Source organism: Pimephales promelas, chromosome 23, assembly GCF_988280905.1.
Source record: "Pimephales promelas chromosome 23, fPimPro1.hap1.1, whole genome shotgun sequence".
In the NCBI taxonomy this organism is placed as follows: Eukaryota; Metazoa; Chordata; class Actinopteri; order Cypriniformes; family Leuciscidae; genus Pimephales; species Pimephales promelas.
In genome coordinates this window covers 21,505,214-21,526,644 of record NC_142791.1, presented here as the reverse complement: position 1 = coordinate 21,526,644, position 21,431 = coordinate 21,505,214, and the positions used below count along the sequence as shown (strand labels likewise).

General features: G+C 40.2%; 2 protein-coding genes across 3 annotated transcripts in view; both read left to right on the top strand.

Moving 5' to 3' along the window:
- cabp1b (calcium binding protein 1b) overlaps window positions 1–21,431 on the top strand; it is a 63,255-nt gene that overhangs the window by 9,909 nt on the left and 31,915 nt on the right. The gene's annotated exons all lie outside the window — the stretch shown is intronic.
- Window positions 911–4,311, top strand: LOC120477924 (uncharacterized). The gene is given in 3 exon segments (XM_039669854.2): window positions 911–3,061; window positions 3,277–3,598; window positions 3,600–4,311. Coding segments are annotated over 3 exon segments (1,719 nt in total). The 5' UTR covers window positions 911–1,988; the 3' UTR covers window positions 3,924–4,311.

Sequence of the window (21,431 nt, the reverse complement as noted above, 5' to 3'; positions counted from 1 at the left end):
CCCATTTTTATTTAGTCTAGTTTTAGTCGACTATAAGTCGAGCATTTTAGTCTTTATTTTAGTCCAAGAAAACATAATTTTATTCGTTTAGTTTTAGTAAAAAAAAACTGTCAACATTTTAGTCTAGTTTTAGTCAGGACATCATTTTAACCTTTTACTTTGTTGTCAGCAGATAATATTAAACATTTCCTAAAATTATTTCACATTTCAACATTTTCTCTCATCTTTTTGATAAAAAACACAATTTTAATGAACACATGCAGACATGGAAGATGTACTGACAATATTTTCATATTTATTTTGAACATTGTTAAGGTTCAAAGACACAAACACAAATGCTTGCATTAAAACAAATAAAATACACCTGACAAAGGAAACAAATAAATAAAATAAAGTGTATTATGAACTTAACACAAGTGCTGGCTGTTTAAAGCTAGTTCACATAGAATACAAAAATAAATAGATTTTAGGTCAATGTTGTGAAAAAAAAAAAAAACTCCAACTGATACAACAAAAGTGCTTTCCTGCCAGCTAGTTCACATGGTATATAAAGGTACAGTATTTAAGTATTTATGAAATCTTTTTAAGTAGTTAAGCCTTCTTTATTCGTTATATTTTCTGAAGTAGCCTACATTAGTTATCATCATCATCTTTTAACTATAAATGTTCATATGTCTATATCATAAAGTACACAACTAAACAATGAAAAAAAATCTTGTAATTAACATTGACTTACCTGTTGAGAAGAAAGCAGGACTTCAGCATCTCTTTTGAAATCTTTCTCCTGCATTAGCTCTATCCACCAAAAGCTATCCTGACACAGGGACGTTGGAACTATTTTGTGAGAGGGGGGGCGGGATTCCCGGTAGGGGGGGCTGTCGGAATTACGCACCGTTTCAAAATATTGATATTGAATCCATTTTCTGAGAATTTATCAGTCAACTTGTTGATTAAAACCATTGATTAAAATGAAATACAATTTTATAAAAACGAAATTCTTTTAAAAAACATAATAAGTCAGAATTACTGTGGGCTATGTCTGACCCATTCCAAATGTTTTCCGATATGGTGACTCTACTGATGGACCGCTCCTTGATCCATCAGTGCTTGAGTCACCATATATCGGAAAATAAAACGTTTTAAACATGAATAAAACATATCCTGTTAAGCAGAGCATTAATTTAGTTGGTTTAAACAAGAGATCTAGCGCTAAAATGTTTTGTTTTTGAAATCAAGAGGAACGCTTGTTGCCGCTGCTGTCAGTTGTAGGCTATGTTCTCTGTGGCGCGCAGTCTTCACTCGGACGCGCACTTTAATCGCCTTTACGTCGGAGACTCTATTCATTCCGGTAAAATCACAAAATAAATGTGTCCTATGCTTGATATTGACTGTAACCACAGATGGACATATTCTGTTTTGATGAGAGAGAAAAAAAAACTGTACCTTGGGCGGATTAGAACCCGTAACCTCTGGCACTCTGGGCAAAAGAGCTACCACTAAACCATTTAAACAGACAAATGAATTCTGGCGGATCGATGTATTTATTTATGGGTTGAATAGAAAGGCTGCACAGTTTGACAAGTTTGTACCCAACACTTCCGAATGTGTCTCTGTGCCCAGCAAATTTCAAAGTGACGCCCGTGCTTAGGTGAATTTAGGGGGCGGCCGTAGGAGGGGCGCCCCCCCTGTTCCAACGTCTATGTCCTGACATTAACTTGTGTTTTTTGGGCTGTCAAACGATTAATCGCGATTAATCGTGATTAATCGCATCCAAAATAAAAGTTTGTGTTTACATATATGTGGGTGCACTGTGTATAATTATATATATATATATATACACACACTAGGGCTGTCAAAAATAGCGCGTTAACGACGTTAATTCGTTGTTTGTCGTTAATTACGTCAATTTTTTTAACGCATTTCACGCATGCGCAGTGTGACAAATTATTCAGGTCAGGAATGTGATTGGGACGGGAGCTAGAGGCGAGATGGAGCAAGGTGAGCAAAGTGGGCCTATTGATGGATTCAAATTTAAAAAGAATGATGATGGTACAGTTAACAAGTACAAGGTTATTTGCAAGATTTGTAACAAGGAGTTTCGATTTCACCGGAGCTGTTCAAGCTTGAGGTACCATGTCAACGCCAAACATGCGTTTGCTGGGTCGTCAAGTTCAACAAGTGGTTCGCGCCAGACCACGCTGAATTTTAGCGGGCCATTAACAAAATCAACCTCAGATAATTTGACCAACAAAATAGCAAAATGGATTGCAAAGGATTGTAGACCCGTTAACATTGTAGAAGACTCAGGTTTCATTGATGTTTTGCGAGTGGCGTCTCAAGACTCATCCTATAGGCCACCGTCAAGAGCCACAGTTATGACGAAAATCCACGAGCTCTATCAAAACGAAAAAGAAAAAAGGAAAGAGGTCTTGGCTCAAGTAAATCATATCGCCCTGACAGGAGACCATTGGACATCATTGAATAACAACAATTACCTCGGAGTAACTGCACATTTCATCAGTGACACATGGGAACTGAAGTCTTTTGCGCTGACTATATTAAAAACTGAGGAGCGTCACTTTGCGGAGGCTTGTAAAGAACAGTTCTTGTCTGTTGCACGTAAGTGGGACATCGAGGGCAAGACGACAACAATTGGGACTGACAGTGCACGCAAAATGGTTGCCGCAATTCGACTTACACGCTATGAACACATGAACTGTGTCGCTCACATGGTGCAGAGAAGTGTCAAGGTGAGTCTTGCTGACAGCGGCTTTGTAAATGCTTTGGCGAAGGCTCGCAAAGTTGTCGGTCATTTTAAGCACAGCCCAGCAAATGCTGCAGAGCTTCAAGCACAACAAGTCAGCCTGGGAAAGAAGCAAGAGCCATTGATCCAGGATGTTCCAACACGTTGGAATTCGATGCTGGAAATGGTCAAGCGCGTGAGCAGAAATAAAGAGGCTGTCATCGCAGCCCTGGACAAACAGGATCACAAACTCGTTTTGCCGACGGCAGCAGAGTGGGATAAACTGCAGAGGCTGGAGACACTTCTAGAGCCATGCAGGTAAATCAGTCTGTAACTTATTAAATAACATTGCTTTGATTATTTTCTGGAATGAATTAAACCAAGTCAAATATCAATAACATGTATGTAAATAATAATAATAATGATAATAGTAATGATAATGATGATGATAATAATGATAATAATGATATGTTGATAACCACTGTTCAAATAATAGACTGTCTCTGTGTGCATGTGTGTGTTTGTGTGCGTAGGTATGTAACTGAGCTCCTGGGTGGAGAGGCCTATGTCTCCTGTTCTGTGGTACTACCTTCTCTCTGCCACTTGCGTCTCAAGATGGAAGCCTGTGATGAGGACCCTGCATATGTGGTGAGATTCAAGACCAAGTTCAAGGAGGACCTAGCATCCCGTCAAGAACAGCTCAACAATGCATGGCTCCAGATTGCTACAGTTTTGGATCCTCGTTTCAAAGACTTGAAATGCCTGCCCAAGACAGACAGGGAAGCGGTGTGGACCACACTTGAACAGATGCTGCAACCCAGCAAAAGAATCACCCAGAAAGTCTTCACAGACACATGATGATGGGCCACCCCGAAAGAAAATCAGCCTTCTGCAAATGGGCTCAGATTTCGAATCAGAAGATGAAGAGGTCCAACCTGCCATACAGAGGTACAGAGCAGAGCTACCCCTTGAGGTGGTGGGCATCTCATTCGAAGCCCATGAGAAGCTGGCCTCACTAGTTCACAAATATCTAGCCACCCCTGCAACCACTGTTCCCTGTGAACGACTTTTCTCAGTTGCAGGTCACATTGTGAACAAGAAAAGATCAGCTTTACTTTCAAAAAAAGTGAAAAAGTTAGTTTGCCTCAGCAACTGGCTGAAAGATGATGAAGCTCAGTAGATTTGAAAGGTGATGTTCAAACAAAAAGACCAGTGTCCGTGCAACATGTTATAGTAGTTAGCAACTGGATTTTTGAGCAACTGGATTAAAGAATGGAGGAAAAGGTAAAAGATTGTTCTTTCTTTGGTTTGATTTAAAAGTTTTATTTGAAAATGTTTTTTCCACATAAAAACGCAACAGATGACTCAAATTGTGCAAAAATATAGTTGGTCACTGTTATGATTTGACTACATTTATTGCTTTCTGTTCAATTGAATGCTGTAAATTGTACATCCTGGTTAAGAGGAATGCCAAAGAAGAAACGATGGGACATTACAAAGACAAATATCATGGTGTGTAGTATGTTTCAGCTTGATTTAAACCACCATTATTTGGCTGTGTTAATAAACAGACATATTATGACAATTATGTATCTGTGTCTTTTTTTTATCTTTTGGTATGCATTTCAGAAAAAAAATGGTTAGGATTCAGGTGTAATTGCAAATAGTGATTAATCATGATTAATCCACTAAAAATTCTGATTAATTTGATTAAAAATTTTAATCATTTGACAGCCCTAATACACACACATGCTTGTATATTTAAGAAATATTTTCATGTATATACTGTATTGTAATGGAGGATTTATAATGCAGCTTTTAAACTTGCCGGGCAGTGAGCTTCTGCTGCTTTCAGTCACGTCACGCCAGCTCTGAACGAAAGCGTGTTGTGTAAACGCATTTGCCTTGTACTTCATGTCCCTCTCTGCTATTATAGTTTTTCAAGATGGCGGATCTAAATGGAAGGCAGATCTACATATAATGATAATAAATTCTTCGTTTACGAGGATAAGTCAGATAATTAGCAGAGGTATTTGTACAGAATTGAGGACATATTTATGAATAAAAATTTGATTTTAAATTAAAAAATACATAACAAGTTACACATAGTCCCTTTAAGACTTTGCACTAAGGTCTCATTTGTTAACATTAGCTGAATGAATAAGTTAACTTGAACTTAATATGAGCAATATATCTTTATATCATTAATTAATCTGAGCTTCCTTGTCAGATTCTTTTCAGCCGCTGTGTGTCGTAGAAGTCTTGTGCCTCTGCTCATAATCTCTCTCTCTCTCTCTCTCTCTCTCTCTCTCTCTCTATAATATCTATCTATCTATCTTGAGGCAGAAGAGATTAATATTCTAATGCTGGTATAACTTGACCTGACTTGCATTCACTAACATTGAATTATGCCACTAACCCGCTTTTGGAGATGTGCTGCGTACATCAAAAGCAAACAAATTTTGCATCATTGTTTTCACAGTGAGATTTCAGATCAATGCCCTCACTCTGCCAGCAGGGGCTGCCCGTCTCAGGCTCTTTGAATGGAGTCTGACTAAATGACATTCTGTTACTCTTTGTAAAGTTGCTTGCATCCTTCCTCCCTGCTGGATCCAAACTGGGATGGAGGGATTCAGGAGATGAGAATATGAAGGTGCAATCGTGAGACCTTTATGTATTATGTAAGAAAGACACAACACTCAGTGTTCAGAGGCAGGTGATGCAGAACCACTTTAGCTCTGCCTCTCACTCTCTTGGCTCCATTTGCACTCATTTTTGGGCTTTTTCCAGAGCATTCAGTCGCTTCCGCCCTCCCTCCCCATCCCACTTGGGTCACAGCGACCTTGCAAGGGTCTGGGGAGGGGGGGGGGGGTAATACAGAACAAGAGGGAGGGCGGAAGGCAAACGGAGGGATAGTTGAAAGAACCAGGCTTAGAAAGATATGTGAAAGCGATTCAAGCTGTGTCGTAAATTCCACGTCATTTCTGTCTCCCATACAATCTCATAGTCTGTGCTATTTATAGAAGCCAGTGTGTGTTTTTTTATTAGCCCATGGATTGCAGGGGAGGAAATGCAAAATTTCAAAGCCCTTCTCAGGCTGTGTAGTCGAGAGTGGGAGAGAATAGACCTTGAAATTCCTTCCTCGGCACATCCCAAAGGAACATGTTATTGCTCACAGCTTGATTTTTCATTGCTCAGGAGATTTCGTTGAGTTCTCACCTCAGGAAAAAAAAAAGGTGATCCTCACCATGTTCAGGTCACATTTTACCAGAAAATCAAAAGAAAATCATAAAATTATTTTAAATATACTTTTAATAAAATGATGACAGAAAAACATAAGAAAAAAAACAAAAAATATACAAATAATTAAAAATATAAAATATAAAAAAGTAAAAAAATATTACTAAATGAAATGCCACAAAATCTTAATGCTCTTATAGCCAATTTGGGAGTAGATTTCACAGTTACATCACTGCATCTGCATGTGCATTGTGGTGGATAAAACAGCAAATAACAAGTGGAAGAAAACATGCACATCCACGGAATATGGGAAACATGTCTTGTTGTGTCTTTGGATGTCAGAATCCGATTGCAAAAAAACATGCTCTTCATTTTTCTAGAATACCATCGTCAAAGACTTGGTTGTAAGTCATTAAATGGAGAGACTGGACTTATGAAACCTGTAATGATACAGTATTAAAGCATTAATTTGATGTAAACAATAGATCAATATAATATACATATGCACTTATTAAAGGGTCACTTCACCCATTTGCATTAAGCTTTGTATCTTTAGAAACCCAGTCATATTTTTGAATGGTCATGGTTTATTCCCTTATTTTCCCCTGAGATGGGAGAAATAAGAATTTAAGTGTTTTATTTCCTGCTTATCGTGACGTAAAAATCGTCATTTTGCGTCACGATAAGCAGGAAGTCACATGTCATTGAAATGTCAACAGACTACAATGATTAGCTCATTATTATTCAAGGGTGTGGCACCCATTCACCCACAGGCCTATTACAGATCAGTGGGTGGGACTTCACTTGCAGAAACTGAAATCAATATCCGCCATCTTGTTTGGAAGCTAAGCTAACAAGCCCTGTGGAGATAGAAAGTTATGATAATGATGGAAGAAACTAAACATGATATGGAAGAGGAGGGTTTTGAAAGTCTGCTGCTCGAATCCGATGTTCGTGGCTATCTTTACGAGCTGCAGTATAGTTTAGAGCAGCTGAGGCTGATGGAGGAGCAGGAGGCGCCTGGCTGTCGGTCGAGACGCCCGGACTGGGTCGAGCTCGGCGGCCTGCTGTTGCCTGTACTCTCGCTGCGTGTCACGGCCTACGGACAAAGAGTCCGTCTGCTGCAGAGAATTTCAACGATGGCAATTTCTCCTGGAGGAAATCTCTGAATCAGACGAGCACACGGACGTTTGTGTTGTGATAGTTTCGCCCCTTCAGAACATCCAGGTATCATACAGTAATTCACCATACAGAAATAAATACAAACGAGGAGTAATTCACTAACGTTAATGTGTTTACAAATGTAACGTGAACGGGGTTTGATGTTGTGGGAAGAAAGAGGCATGAACCGGCGAACATTTAAACATTTTAATAGTAAAATTAAAGCTGCAAGCAGCGATGGGCGGGCCCTCGCACCTGTAGCACGTCGGGGTCTGAGGCGGCCGCGTTGCATTTTCTGCAGCTCAGCCAGTGCGGCTGTGTATTTACTACGCTGCTTCGTTAAAGGTCACTTCCTGTTGCCAGCAGGTGGCGCTATGACTGTGGGTGAATGTCGGAATGTAGATTTGTTCAGGGCGGGACTCTCGTCAAAGGTGTAAAATTTCATACATATCTGGGCTTTTACAGTCAAGTTACTACAACTTCCTGTTTCAAGGCGAATCATCGACGCCACGGACACGCCCATCGACGAAAACCCGCAGATAGCACAACTTTACATCGTCAATGCCTTTAGAAGGCACAGCAGAAATGTGAAGTCGATCCGACTAAAGCCCTAGGAGGAGTTAGTTAAAGTACGTAATGAGTAAATCATCCAAAAATGGCGGTAAAATTAGAAATGGCCGACTTCCTGTTGAGTTTAAGGCATCGCTCCAGGAGACTTTTCTGTGCGTCTGGACATGGTAGATGTACCACAGAAATTTCTTACATATCGGTCAAACATGCGGCGGGGGCTGCTTTGTTAAAGGCCACTTCCTGTTGCCAGCAGGTGGCGCTATGACTGTGGGTGAATGTCGGCATGTAGATTTGTTCAGGGTGGGACTCTTGTCAAATATGTAAAATTTCGTGCAGATCTGGGCATTTACAGCCAAGTTACTACAACTTCCTGTTTCATGGCGAATCATCAACGCTTCGGACACTCGCACCTGTAGCACGTCGGGGTCTGAGGCGGCCGCGTTGCATTTTCTGCAGCTCAGCCAGTGCGGCTGTGTATTTACTACGCTGCTTCGTTAAAGGTCACTTCCTGTTGCCAGCAGGTGGCGCTATGACTGTGGGTGAATGTCGGAAAATTAGAAATGGCCGACTTCCTGTTGAGTTTAAGGCATCGCTCCAGGAGACTTTTCTGTGCGTCTGGACATGGTAGATGTACCACAGAAATTTCTTACATGTCGGTCAAACATGCGGCGGGGGCTGCTTTGTTAAAGGCCACTTCCTGTTGCCAGCAGGTGGCGCTATGACTGTGGGTGAATGTCGGCATGTAGATTTGTTCAGGGTGGGACTCTTGTCAAATATGTAAAATTTCGTGCAGATCTGGGCATTTACAGCCAAGTTACTACAACTTCCTGTTTCATGGCGAATCATCAACGCTTCGGACACGCCCATCGACGAAAATGCGCAGATAGCACAACTTTACATCGTCAATGCCTTTAGAAGGCACAGCAGAAATGTGAAGTCGGTCCGACTAAATCCCTAGGAGGAGTTCGTTAAAGTACGGAGTGTGTAAATCGTCCAAAAATGGCCTCCAAATTCAAAATGGTGGACTTCCTGTCAAGTTTAGGGCATCGCTCCAAGAGGCTGTTTTGTGCGTCTGGTCATAGTAGATGTACCACAGAAGTTTCGTACATGTCGGTCAAACAAGCGGCGGGGGCTGCTTCGTTTAAGGTCACTTCCTGTTGCCACTAGGTGGCGCTATGACTGTGGGTGAATGTCGGCATGTAGATTTGTTCAGGGTGGGACTCTTGTCAAATGTGTAAAATTTCGTGCAGATCTGGGCATTTACAGCCAAGTTACAACAACTTCCTGTTTCATGGCGAATCATTGACGCCACGGACACGCCCATCGACGAAAACACGCAGATAGCACAACTTTACATCGTCAATGCCTTTAGAAGGTACAGCAGAAATTTGAAGTTGATCCAACTAATTCCCTAGGAGGAGTTTGTTAAAGTACGGAGTGTGTAAATCGTCCCAAATCGGTCGCCAAATTCAAAATGGCGGACTTACTGTCGAGTTTAGGGTATGGGTTCTTGAGGCTTTTTTGTACGTCTGGTCATGGTAGATGTACCACAGAAATTTCGTACATGTCGGTCAAACATATGGCGGGGGCTGCTACGTTAAAGGTCACTTCCTGTTGCCAGCAGGTGGCGCTATGACTGTGGGTGAATGTCGGCATGTAGATTTGTTCAGGGCGGGACTCTAGTCAAATGTGTAAAATTTCGTGCAGGTCTGGGCATTTACAGCCAAGTTATTACAACTTCCTGTTTCATGGCGAATCTTCGACGCCACGGACACGCCCATCGACGAAAACGCGCAGATAGCACAACTTTACATCGTCAATGCCTTTAGAAGGCACAGCAGAAATTTTAAGTCCATCCGACTAAATCCCTAGGAGGAGTTCGTTAAAGTACGGAGTCTGTAAATCGTCCAAAAATGGCCGCCAAATTCAAAATGGCGGACATCCTGTCGAGTTTAGGGTATGGGTTCTTGAGGCTTTTTTGTGCGTCTTGCTATGATACACATCCCCACCAAATTTCGTGCATGTAGGTTGAACGTGGACGAGGGGCTAATTTTTTCCAATTTTCTAGGTGGCGCTATCGTGCTATTTTGCCCCGCCCATCCGCGAAACCCACAAAATACGAAATTTTTCACCAGTCCTGACATGCGTGCCAAATTTGGTGAGTTTTTGAGCATGTTGCGGCCCCGAAAATGGCACTTACTTTGCAGAAAAAAGAAAAAAAAAAATAATCCTAACAGTTTCAATAGGGTCCTCGCACTGTTAGTGCTCGGGCCCTAATTAACAAATACAAAACGAAAGTAAGCCAGCGTTACACACAACAGAAACAAAACATAAAATCAGGCCTGTTTCTCTCTCGATCTGCCGTCGTCGCTCCCCATTTTATGCATTCGCTCCTTCTATTCGTGAGAGACGCACCGGCGCGCGCCTCACAGCTGTCTTTCATTATCACTCACGCCACCGGCAGCGCGCCGTCCTCTTACATCCCTCGCCCTCGATCGTCCTGCTCGCCACAGCCAACTAACTAGACATTTTGTTTGAAATGAATTTCAAACTCTCACTCTGGTAACAGCTAATGTTAGCGTTGTAGACGGAAGAGTGTGTTTGCTTCTCTGTTTGCGCTGTTCCGGTGGGTAGGTTAGTGGGTGTGGCTTGCGGAGCTGTGCAATGTTGGGGAATTCTGGGAACTGTAGTTTTTTAACACAAAGGCACCCCTTGGTTATTTTCTGTCTTTTCTCAGTCAAGAGGGCACCAAATTAAAAACATTTTTTTTTTAAAACAGATTTTACATTTCGACTACATATATGATCCACTTTCAATAAAGATTAATGTTGCAATGGGTGAAATGCTCCTTTAAATGGCATGATGTATGAGCCCAACAGTCAGTTTGTATTCATATTTTAACCTATTGCTCTCACAATTGCATGTTTTTTATGTTCACAAGTTTATAAGTAATTTGTATTTTATAACGCGCAAGAACATGTTTATAATTTTTGTTTAAAAATTCAGTATTACGATAAAAAAGTTATGAGAAATATTAATTACCTTGTTTATTCTTTTATTCTGTGGCTTCCATATAGACTACTGCAGAATTGTCACTTTCTGTTGCCAGTGCAAACACCAAAACGTTCTATAGGTACAGCTTGATTTTTTTTAGCTTCATTTTAAAGGGGTGGTAAAGTATGATTTCACTTTTCTATCTTTATTTAGTGTGTAATGTTGCTGTTTCAGCATAAACAACAGTATCAAAGTTACAACGCCCAAAGTTCAAAGCAAGGAAGACATTTGCTTTTAATGAAAAGGACTGCAAGAAATGGTTGTTAGGGACTGACATTCCTCCCGGGTTAGTGACATCAATAACCCCAAAATGTACATAAACCCTACCCCCGGGGAACACAAAGTCCATGTTAAGAGGAAGAGTTGTTGTATAAGAGTACATTTGTGAGTCAGCTCAAATTTTTCATGCAATAGAAGGTCACTCTGTGGGCATCTCACAACAGTTCCTATACAAGCAATTTATAGATTACCATGACAGATAGTTAACTTCACATCAGCAACATAAATGCATCAACTAACCATTCAGAGACGTCCTGTTGTATTCTACATGTTGTCAATTCTTCTTGAGTCTCTCCATCTTTGACTGACTCTGTTTTAACATTAAAGGGAGAACAGTTTCTGTCATTTTAGTGTGTCTGCATGAGGTAATCGCAGCTGCTAACACATGTGAGTTCTTGAAACCCCACCCTCTGAAGCAGCTTTTTTACATTTAAAAGGGCCAGGCACAAAACGGTGCGTTTTTGCAAACCCTCAAAAAGTGACAACTTTAACATGCTATATAAAAATATCTGTGGGTTATTTTGTACTAAACCTTCACACACACACTCTGGGGACATCAGAAACTTATTTTACATCTTGTGAAAATGGCGTTTTAATACCCCTTTAATATTGTTGACACATTTTGCGATATTCACCCCAAAATAGACAAATTGTATTGTCAAAAAACACTCTGGGTATATAGAAAATACACAAATATTTGGATTTGGATTATATTTTGGATTTGCATAGCAGCTCATATCATTTGAACTCATAAGATATTTTCAGATCTCATCTGAAACTCAACAAACTGCATTAAAAACACCATTTAGAAGTAGTTTGTATGACTTGTGTGCTATTACACTCAAACCATGGTAGGTTTAACATCACATATCATTGATTCGCTAATGTATTGTCATTTTACACCACACCTAATGCACAAAAGACTTGTAACATAAAAAAGTCATTTTTATGGTGCTTTTGTCAGACTTTTTTGTTCCCATTCACTGTCATTGTATGGAAAAGAGCAGAGACATTTTGCTAAATTTCTCATTTTGTGTTCTAGGAGTTTGGAAAGACGTTACATTGAGCCAATGATGATGTTACATCCCTACCCCTATTTTTCTTAATTTTTTATTTCTGTTGAGAATCCTAGGATTGACTCCGCCCTGGAGGGTGTGTTTGCCCAATGAATATCAGCTGCACCTGTGGCAACCTATTTAAGGAGCTTCTGGATTTTCCACAGACTCTCTCTCATTTTTGTTTTGTAACCTTGTTTGAAGAGTGGGTTCTTGAGTTTGTGTTCTCATTTGATTTCCACCACTCCACAAACCTCATTTCCAACCATTTATTGATTTGATGTTGTGTTGATGTTTATTATAATTATCTTATATTTTGACCCTAGACACTATTTATTTAACTTTAAATAAAATTATATTTTCTATTTTGAAACACAGTTTGTGTTTTGTCCTCTTTATGTTATGACTTTGAGCCGGGTTGTAACATAAATTGGAGCCTCGTCCGGGATCAATAGTGGTTTGGGAGTTTGAGTTTTGGTTGAGTGGAGAGTGGAAAAAGTTAATTGGATTATTAGAGTTCTCCGGTTAGGTAGAGTGTTCCAGCTGGGTTGCTAGTCAATCCTTCCAACGGCACACTGTTTGTTTTGTTAGTTTGTTATTTTTGAAGGTATCCCGGGTGGAGATCTAATCTCTGTTGGGGGTACGCTATTCAGGGCCTGGTTTTTGCCAGGTGACATGAAGTTCAGCGTCTAAAGTGGCCCCGAGCCTGGTAACCCTTTGAAGATTAGAGAGGTTTTTTTTTCTTTTGTTTGATGTACCGGAGTGGTCTAAGATATCCATTTTGATTGGTGTGCTCTTTAGCATCAATGATTAGTTTTGGGAACATGTGAAATGTTGTTTTGTTGAGAGAGCATTTTGTTTTCATACCCACTTTCTTCAATTGGTAAGTAATTTTGCACCAGTAACCAAAGTTAAGCATGTTGCTGTTTTATGTATAACATGCAGTGTTAGGGTAGCATGCTAGGTTGTTGAATGTGGTCAGCAATTTAGGTATCAATTTGTGACTGAGTTTGGTCTCTTTTTGAAAGGAGTACTATATTGTTATGTTACCTGTTGAGAGGGTTTTGTTTAACCTCTTTAGTGTTGGGTAAGAAATTTAATTGTGTAACTGGTGTATTAAATTACTGTTTAGTAGCTTTGTGGAAATGGAGTTGTTTGTGAGATTTAGTCCTTTTCTTCTGTGAAATTTTTTTGAAAGGATATTGTGGATTTTGGAACTCTTAGGGTAGCTACTGTTTTGAAGGTGTAGAGTTTAGCCATGGCTTCTAATGTGGAAGATTTTTTGAAAGCACCATCCGAGGAAACACTTGTCATTATGATATCGATCTCACTACTGCTGATAAAAAACTTAAAGAGTCAGTCTTAAAAAGTTTAAAGGGTACATTGCAGGAGAGAAAAGTTTTGGGTGAAAAGTTACCGGTACCAGAGATTGTTTTTGCCAGTGAGGTTAAGCTAAAAGAGATGGCATTACGAGAAAAAGAGTTAGATTTGGAGTTGGTGAGGTGTCGTATAGAACAAGACCAAATAGCCTTGAAAACTAAAGAGCTGCAGGGAGAGCTTGAGTTGAGGAAATTGGATGAACAGGAAAGGGAGCACGAGCGTGCCTTTGTTCTTAAAAAGTTGGAGTTGGAGTTGTCAGGTGGGCGACCTGAGGGTCAATCACCTGTTTCTCCTCTTGGGGTTCCCTCCGAGTCTCCTCAAGGTGTAGAGCAAGTTTTTGATATTTGGAAGCACATTAAAATGGTTCCTCCTTTTTCTGAAAAGGAAGTAGAAAAGTATTTTTCCCACTTTGAGAGAGTTGCTACTTCATTGAAGTGGCCAAAGGAAGTTTGGACGCTTCTTCTTCAATGTGTGCTTACGGGTAAGGCTCAAGAAGTTTATTCAGCACTTAATCTAGAACAGAGTGCAGTATATGATACTGTCAAAACATCTATTCTTCATGCTTATGAGTTGGTGCCCGAGGCATATCGTCAACGTTTCCGAAATTACTTTAAAAGTGAAAAGCAGACGTTCGTAGAGTTTGCTCGGGAAAAGGAGAACATGTTTGATAGGTGGTGTGCTTCTAAGCAGGTTGAGACCAAAGAACAGCTCAGGGACTTGGTTCTTTTAGAGGAGTTTAAGAATTGTGCCCCAGAAGGTCTAGTTACTTACTTGAATGAACAGAAAGTTTCCAAATTGTGTGAGGCCGCAATTATGGCTGATGAATTTGCATTAACCCATAAAGGGGTGTTTGGAAATCGTGACCTAAAAAGAAATTACTATCAGAGTCGAAGTCGCCCGGCTATGGCAGGATCTAGTTCTGTTCCAACCTCTCCCAGTAAACATGAGGCAGTTCCTGCTAGGGCAAATATTATTTGTTTTTATTGCAAAAAGCCAGGGCACAAGATATCTGAATGTTTTGTTCTCAATAAGAAAGCGAAATCTACCAAGCCAGTTGGGTTAGCCACTGCATGCCAATTTCCCCTTTTGACAAGTGATGAGAGTTTTGTGCACCATTCTCTGAAATGTGAAAACTTAGAAGGTAGTGATGGTTCCACCGATTATACGCCCTTTCTAACAACTGGAGTTGTGTCTGTGTCGGGGCATGACTGTTGTGTTCCAGTGCGTATTCTCAGGGACACAGGAGCTGCGCAATCATTACTACTTCAGGGGATTTTACCTCTATCTGATCAGACTGATACAGGAGCTCAAGTGTTGGTAAGAGGAGTTGAAATGGGTTGTACTATTGTCCCTCTACATCACATCGTGATAAAGTCACCCTTGGTTTCTGGTCAGGTAATAGTAGGGGTACTACCATCTTTGCCAATTGAAGGGGTTTCCTTCATTTTGGGCAACGATTTAGCTGGAGTCAAAGTTATACCTAGCCCTCAAGTTACTGAAGTGCCTATGTCAAATGAGAGCTCTGATGAGCTGTCTCAGTCTTTTCCTGATGTTTTCCCAGTATGCGCAGTGACACGCGCTATGTCTAAACAGACTAAATCTACCAATGAAGGGGGTATGGACGTTAATTTGGCTGATACCTTTTTGGGGGAATGTGTTTGGAAAGATGGCGATAAAGTTGTGCCTGTTGGTCCTCAAATAGGGATAGGTAAAGAGTTAGAAACACCTCAGGAGATTCCTTACAAAGAATCGTTAATTACAAGGGATCAACTCATTTCTGAGCAAAGTAAAGACTCTTCTTTATCTTCTCTGTTTGATGAGCTGAGTACCGAGCAAGAGATGAATGAGTTGTCGTCTGGGTTTTTCCAGAAGGATGGTGTACTAATGAGAAAGTGGCGTCCCCAATCTTTATCTGGACAAGATGAGTGGTGCAATGTCTTTCAGGTCGTGGTACCTCAGGTTTTTCGTAAAGAAATTCTCAAACTAGCTCATGACTGTAGCATGGCAGGTCATCTTGGCATAAATAAGACCTATAATCGTATATTGCAGAATTTCTATTGGCCCGGCCTAAAAAAAGATGTAGTATCTTATTGTAAGACATGCCATATTTGCCAGATAACCGGTAAACCCAACCAAAGTATACCTGTTGCTCCTTTGCATCCTATTCCAGCTTTTGAAGAGCCTTTTGGTAGAGTTTTAGTGGATTGTGTTGGTCCATTACCTAAAACCAAACGTGGCCACCAATATTTATTGACGGTTATGTGTGCTTCCACTCGCTTTCCAGAGGCCATTCCTTTAAGGAAGATAACTGCTCCAGCAGTAGTGCAGGCCTTGCTGAAGTTCTTTTCAATGTTTGGGCTTCCTAAAACTGTTCAGTCCGATCAAGGGTCCAATTTTATGTCCAAGATTTTTAAGCAGGTACTGGATCAGTTGGGCGTCTCACATTGCCATTCTAGTGCTTACCACCCAGAGTCCCAAGGAGCCCTTGAGAGGTTTCATCAAACCTTGAAAGCCATGTTAAGAACCTATTGTCTTGAGTTCCAGAGGGACTGGGATGAAGGTGTGCATTTGATGCTTTTTGCAGCTAGAGAAGCTGTACAGGATTCTCTGGGGTTTAGTCCTGCTCAATTGGTCTTTGGCCATAATGTCCGTGGACCTTTGAAATTGTTGAAAGAGAAATGGCTGGGCAGTGCATCCGAATCTTCAAATCTACTGGACTATGTTAGTCGTTTTCGGTATCGACTTAGTAAAGCCTGTGAAATTGCTCGTACTAATCTTGCTGGCTCACAGAAAAAGATGAAGGCCTGGTATGACAGGCAGGCTAAAAAGCGAAGTTTTTCAGTTGGTGATCAGGTGTTGGCTTTGCTTCCTGTCCATGGTTCTTCATTACAGGCACGGTTTTCAGGGCCTTATACAGTTGAACGCAAGGTTGGTGATCTCGATTATGTAATTTCTACACCAGGCAGACGTAAACGTAGTCGTTTGTGTCATATTAATATGTTGAAGGCGTACTTGGTTAGAGCAGGGAGCTCTGTTGGTCTAACCAACAATGTGGCAGTATTATCGTGTGCTCCGGTCTTTTCAGAGGAACTTGGTGAAGTGGTGGTTCCTGCACCTCGATTGAATAATTCTGCGATTCTTCTTAATCTTGAGGCTCATCTTTCTCATTTGCCTCAGATGGAAAGTTCTACTCTGGTAGAGCTGATTAGCTCCTATGTTCCTTTGTTTCCAGATGTGCCTAACCAAACTAATCTTGTGGTGCATGATATTGACGTTTCAGGTGCTGCTCCTGTGAAACAACATCCTTACCGGGTTGGACCTGAAAAGCGTGCACGTTTGAGTAAAGAGGTGACCTATATGCTTGAGCATGGAATTGCTGTACCCAGCCAAAGTGCCTGGAGTTCTCCATGTATTTTGGTACCCAAGTCTGATGGCTCTCAGAGGTTCTGTACTGATTTCCGTAAAGTTAATGCTCTAACTAAAGTTGATTCTTATCCTTTACCCAGATTGGATGATTGCATTGATCGGGTAGGACCTGCCAAGTATGTGACCAAGTTAGATCTGCTGAAGGGTTACTGGCAGGTTCCTCTTTCTGATAGAGCCAAAGAGATTTCTGCCTTTGTGACACCAGATGGGTTATGGGAATATCAGGTTATGGCTTTTGGCATGCAAAATGCTGCTTCTACTTTTCAGAGATTGGTCAATCGAGTGATATCAGGATTAGACAACTGTGAGGCATATCTGGACGACATTGTTGTGTATAGTTCTGATTGGAGTAGTCATGTAGTTCAAATAAAAGCCCTATTTGACCGTTTGTTAGCTGCTAACCTGACTGTTAACTTGGCCAAATGTGAATTTGCCAAGGCTACTATTACTTATTTGGGTAAAATTGTGGGGCAGGGTCAGGTACAAACCATTCGGGCTAAAGTTGAAGCTATAGATTCTTTCCCTGTTCCACAATCTCGTAAGGATTTGAGAAGGTTCTTGGGAATGACTGGCTATTATCGTGCCTTTTGTCCAAATTTTGCAAGTGTAGTGAGTCCTCTCACTGACTTGTTGAGTCCCACAAATGATTTTGTGTGGACAAATTGTTGTCAGCAGGCCTTTGATAATGCCAAGGCATTATTAGTGAATGCTCCTATCTTGTCAGCCCCAAATTTCCAGGCTCCTTTTAAACTAGCAGTAGATGCCAGTGAAAAGGGTGTTGGTGCAGTTCTTTTGCAGGACGATGATCGCGGGATTGAACATCCGGTCTGTTTCTTTTCTAAAAAGTTTAATGTCCATCAAAGAAACTATTCTGTAATTGAGAAGGAAACTTTGGCATTGATTTTGGCTATCCAACATTTTGAGGTTTATTTGGGCAGCGGCAGTCCGATTAAGGTGATGACCGATCATAATCCCTTAGTGTTTTTACAGCGTAGTTGCACCACCAACCAACGCTTGATGAGATGGAGTTTGTTTCTGCAGACCTATCCTTTACAAATTCATCACATTAAAGGAAAGGAAAATGTTTTAGCCGACGCACTCTCTCGTGTGTAATGTCATGCCATGTTCCTGCCTGGTAAACTCCCATTAAACGAGTAGGTATCTTATTTTTATTTTCGTATGAGTTGATTGGAGATTTATTTTTCCTCAATTTGGTGGGTATGTTTATTTTGTATTAAATAATCCAGATTATTTAATGTTTTGTTGGTGGAGGTGTTACATCCCTACCCCTATTTTTCGTAATTTTTTATTTCTGTTGAGAATCTTAGGATTGACTCCGCCCTGGAGGGTGTGTTTGCCCAATGAATATCAGCTGCACCTGTGGCAACCTATTTAAGGAGCTTCTGGATTTTCCACAGACTCTCTCTCATTTTTGTTTTGTAACCTTGTTTGAAGAGTGGGTTCTTGAGTTTGTGTTCTCATTTGATTTCCACCACTCCACAAACCTCATTTCCAACCATTTATTGATTTGATGTTGTGTTGATGTTTATTATAATTATCTTATATTTTGACCCTAGACACTATTTATTTAACTTTAAATAAAATTATATTTTCTATTTTGAAACACAGTTTGTGTTTTGTCCTCTTTATGTTATGACTTTGAGCCGGGTTGTAACAGATGACAGAACCAAAAGTCTCAATTTGCTCTCCATTTAGTCTCATTGCTCACTATGTGAAATTCTTGCAATATTAAAAACATCCCATTTGGGATTTTTCTTTCCTGTGTTAAGAGAATGTGCATTCAGGTGCTTTTATAAAACATTTAGAACATCTATTTGTTTTAGCTCAAGTCTTCATAAAAACAAAACATTGCGCCACGGACACGTTGCAGATTACCCGAGGCGAGCTCTTGACACTCAGGTACGGCAGGTGAGTGTGAACGGTCGAGTGTGGAGAAAGACATAGTGAAACCAGAGCTAATGAAGCGTTCGGATGGGGAAAAGAACACTTCTGAAGAGCTGAATGCTCTTAAAAGAAGGTGAATGAATATTTCAAAAGAAATATCGAATTCTGCGCGTAAATCCGGCTCCCTTTTGGGAAACCAACATGAAATGTGTATTAAAGCGAATAATTCAAGACTTTCAGACTTTCCGTGCACATTTTCTTCAGAAAATATACAAATCTAGTTAGCAGTATATTCATGATTTTCATGATATATTTAGATTTATATTTTCTTGCAAATATTCCTAAGGTCAGAGATGTTTCTTTGATCTATGTATGTAAAGTCAAGTCACCTTTATTTATAGCGCTTTTAACAATATGGACTGTTTCAAAGAAGCTTTACAGTGATCATAGGAAATGAAAGAAACAGAGATTCTTGCTGCTCTAGAATAAAGGTATTGTCCAGCTAAAGTTAGTTTAGATTGATTCACTTCTATTGCAAAGGTCATTAGTTAATAACTTATGGGTGACATGACATCGTTCTAACAGAAAACCCTTAACGCGCTCTGGCCCACTCATTCGCACAAACAACAGTGCCAGGCGTCTTGAGAAGGCAAACCTTGAAATAGGTTCCAAGGTGCAGGTCTTGAAAAAAAAAAAATATATATATATATATATGTGCAAGCTTTAAAAATGCAAACCTGTGAAAAAGCTGACGGTGTGCACATGCGCTTGTTTGAATATATATGTCTGCAGGGGTGTAGTCTTTCTTTACAATTTGACCTCAACAAATTCCTTGTCTGACCGTATAAATTTATAATACAGAATTAATTATCGCTTCCACATAGCCATGTGAACCGGAACTATTTTGACAACGTTTTATCTGTACAGAGGTAACGGGAAGGAGAAGGGGGCCTTTACAGGGGAGAGACTAGTTGACACTTCAGGACTGCGTTGTAAAGATATGCTCATGCTAAAGATGAACATGAACCTCTCTGCTCATCTTCCTGTCTCACTGGCAGCCCGTCGCCGTGTCCAACAGGATTATCCATGACCTCGCGTCTTCGTTAAAATGAAGAAGTACTTATGAACATCGCTGTCAGAATGATCCGTTTTGTGCATGTGTGTCTCAAACGCTCGAGTTCCTGGAGTTTAAATGCAAAAGCGTGACACCAGCAACACTGAGGTCGTGGAAAAAGGAAACAAGAAAGAGTGTATGTCATTCAACAGCAGATTACATTTAACATTTATTATTTGAGCAGACACTTTTATCCAAAGCAACAAATTGACAAGAAGTTGACAACATTAAAATATATTCTAAACCTTGCAGATGTTCCTAACACTGGAGAACAATGATTAATTAATGTGGTATTTTGACTTGTTTTCCAAGATAAATATCTAAACATTAGCAAATCAAGATACATAATTGAGAAGATATTATAAGATTAGTCTTGTTTTCTGAAAATAATCTGAAAAATGTAGTAATGACAAATATCTGCCAATGGAGCAGTATAGATTATTATTATTATTATTATTATTATTATTATTATTATTATTTTGCTTTAATACATTTGTACTGGAAAAAAGGATGTTTTAAAACAACAATTTTTTTTGCAGTGTATATCACTCAAATGTGTGTATCTGAGGCCACATTTACACATAGCCGGAGAACGAATTTAGAGAAACTAATACCCCCCACCCCCCACCCCCGTTTTCAATAATAACGTTGTGCACACAACATCATTTTCAAAAAAGTTGTCATTTACATCAACCTGCATAAATACGCTGTCGAGCGGCATCATAACTATGCCAAACCTTTGGGTGGGCAGTGTAGAGATAAAGCCATGTAAGCCAATCAGAATCCTCAGAATGTGACGTTTGAGAACCTAAAACCCTGTTTCTCCCAGTTGACACGGCAACACATAACTACTCAGTTACTATTGTAATCTCAGTTCCCTGAGAGAGGGAATGAGTATTGCGTAGCTAATAGCTATACGCAGTGGCAAACTCCTTTTCCTTGATTTACTGAAGCTTATTGTAAAACACATTTGCAGCTGCACAGCCAGCACACTGAGCGTCAGACGTGCTCATAGACTGTGCTGCAGCCAGACTGATCTCATGAAATAGCGTGTGTATGACACGCCAATTCGTATTTCCATTTTTGGCGTGCTATCAAGACGCATAATCGCCTTTCAGCGTGTTTATGAACGCCGTTGACTTAACGTTATATAAATATATGACTTACCTCAACCCCATCCCTAAACTTAACCGTCACTGGGGTTAATGGCATTTATGACTGGAGATTTGATAAGATAACACGCCACCTGGCGCGAAAGTGGCGTATATGTTTACGCAAAAGTCATGATGTCATGTTGCTGCAGCAACTGCACATCCAATGGCGCTGAAGATATATATGTATATGAATAAGTCAGTCATACCGATATATTATACTAACAAAACCAGACCCCTTCGGGATTATTAGTATAACACCATAACCGGCCTAAGCGGGTTTTATATAATAATGTGTGTTAGGGGTGCACGATATTGACAAAAATGTGATATTGCGATATCGATAATGAATA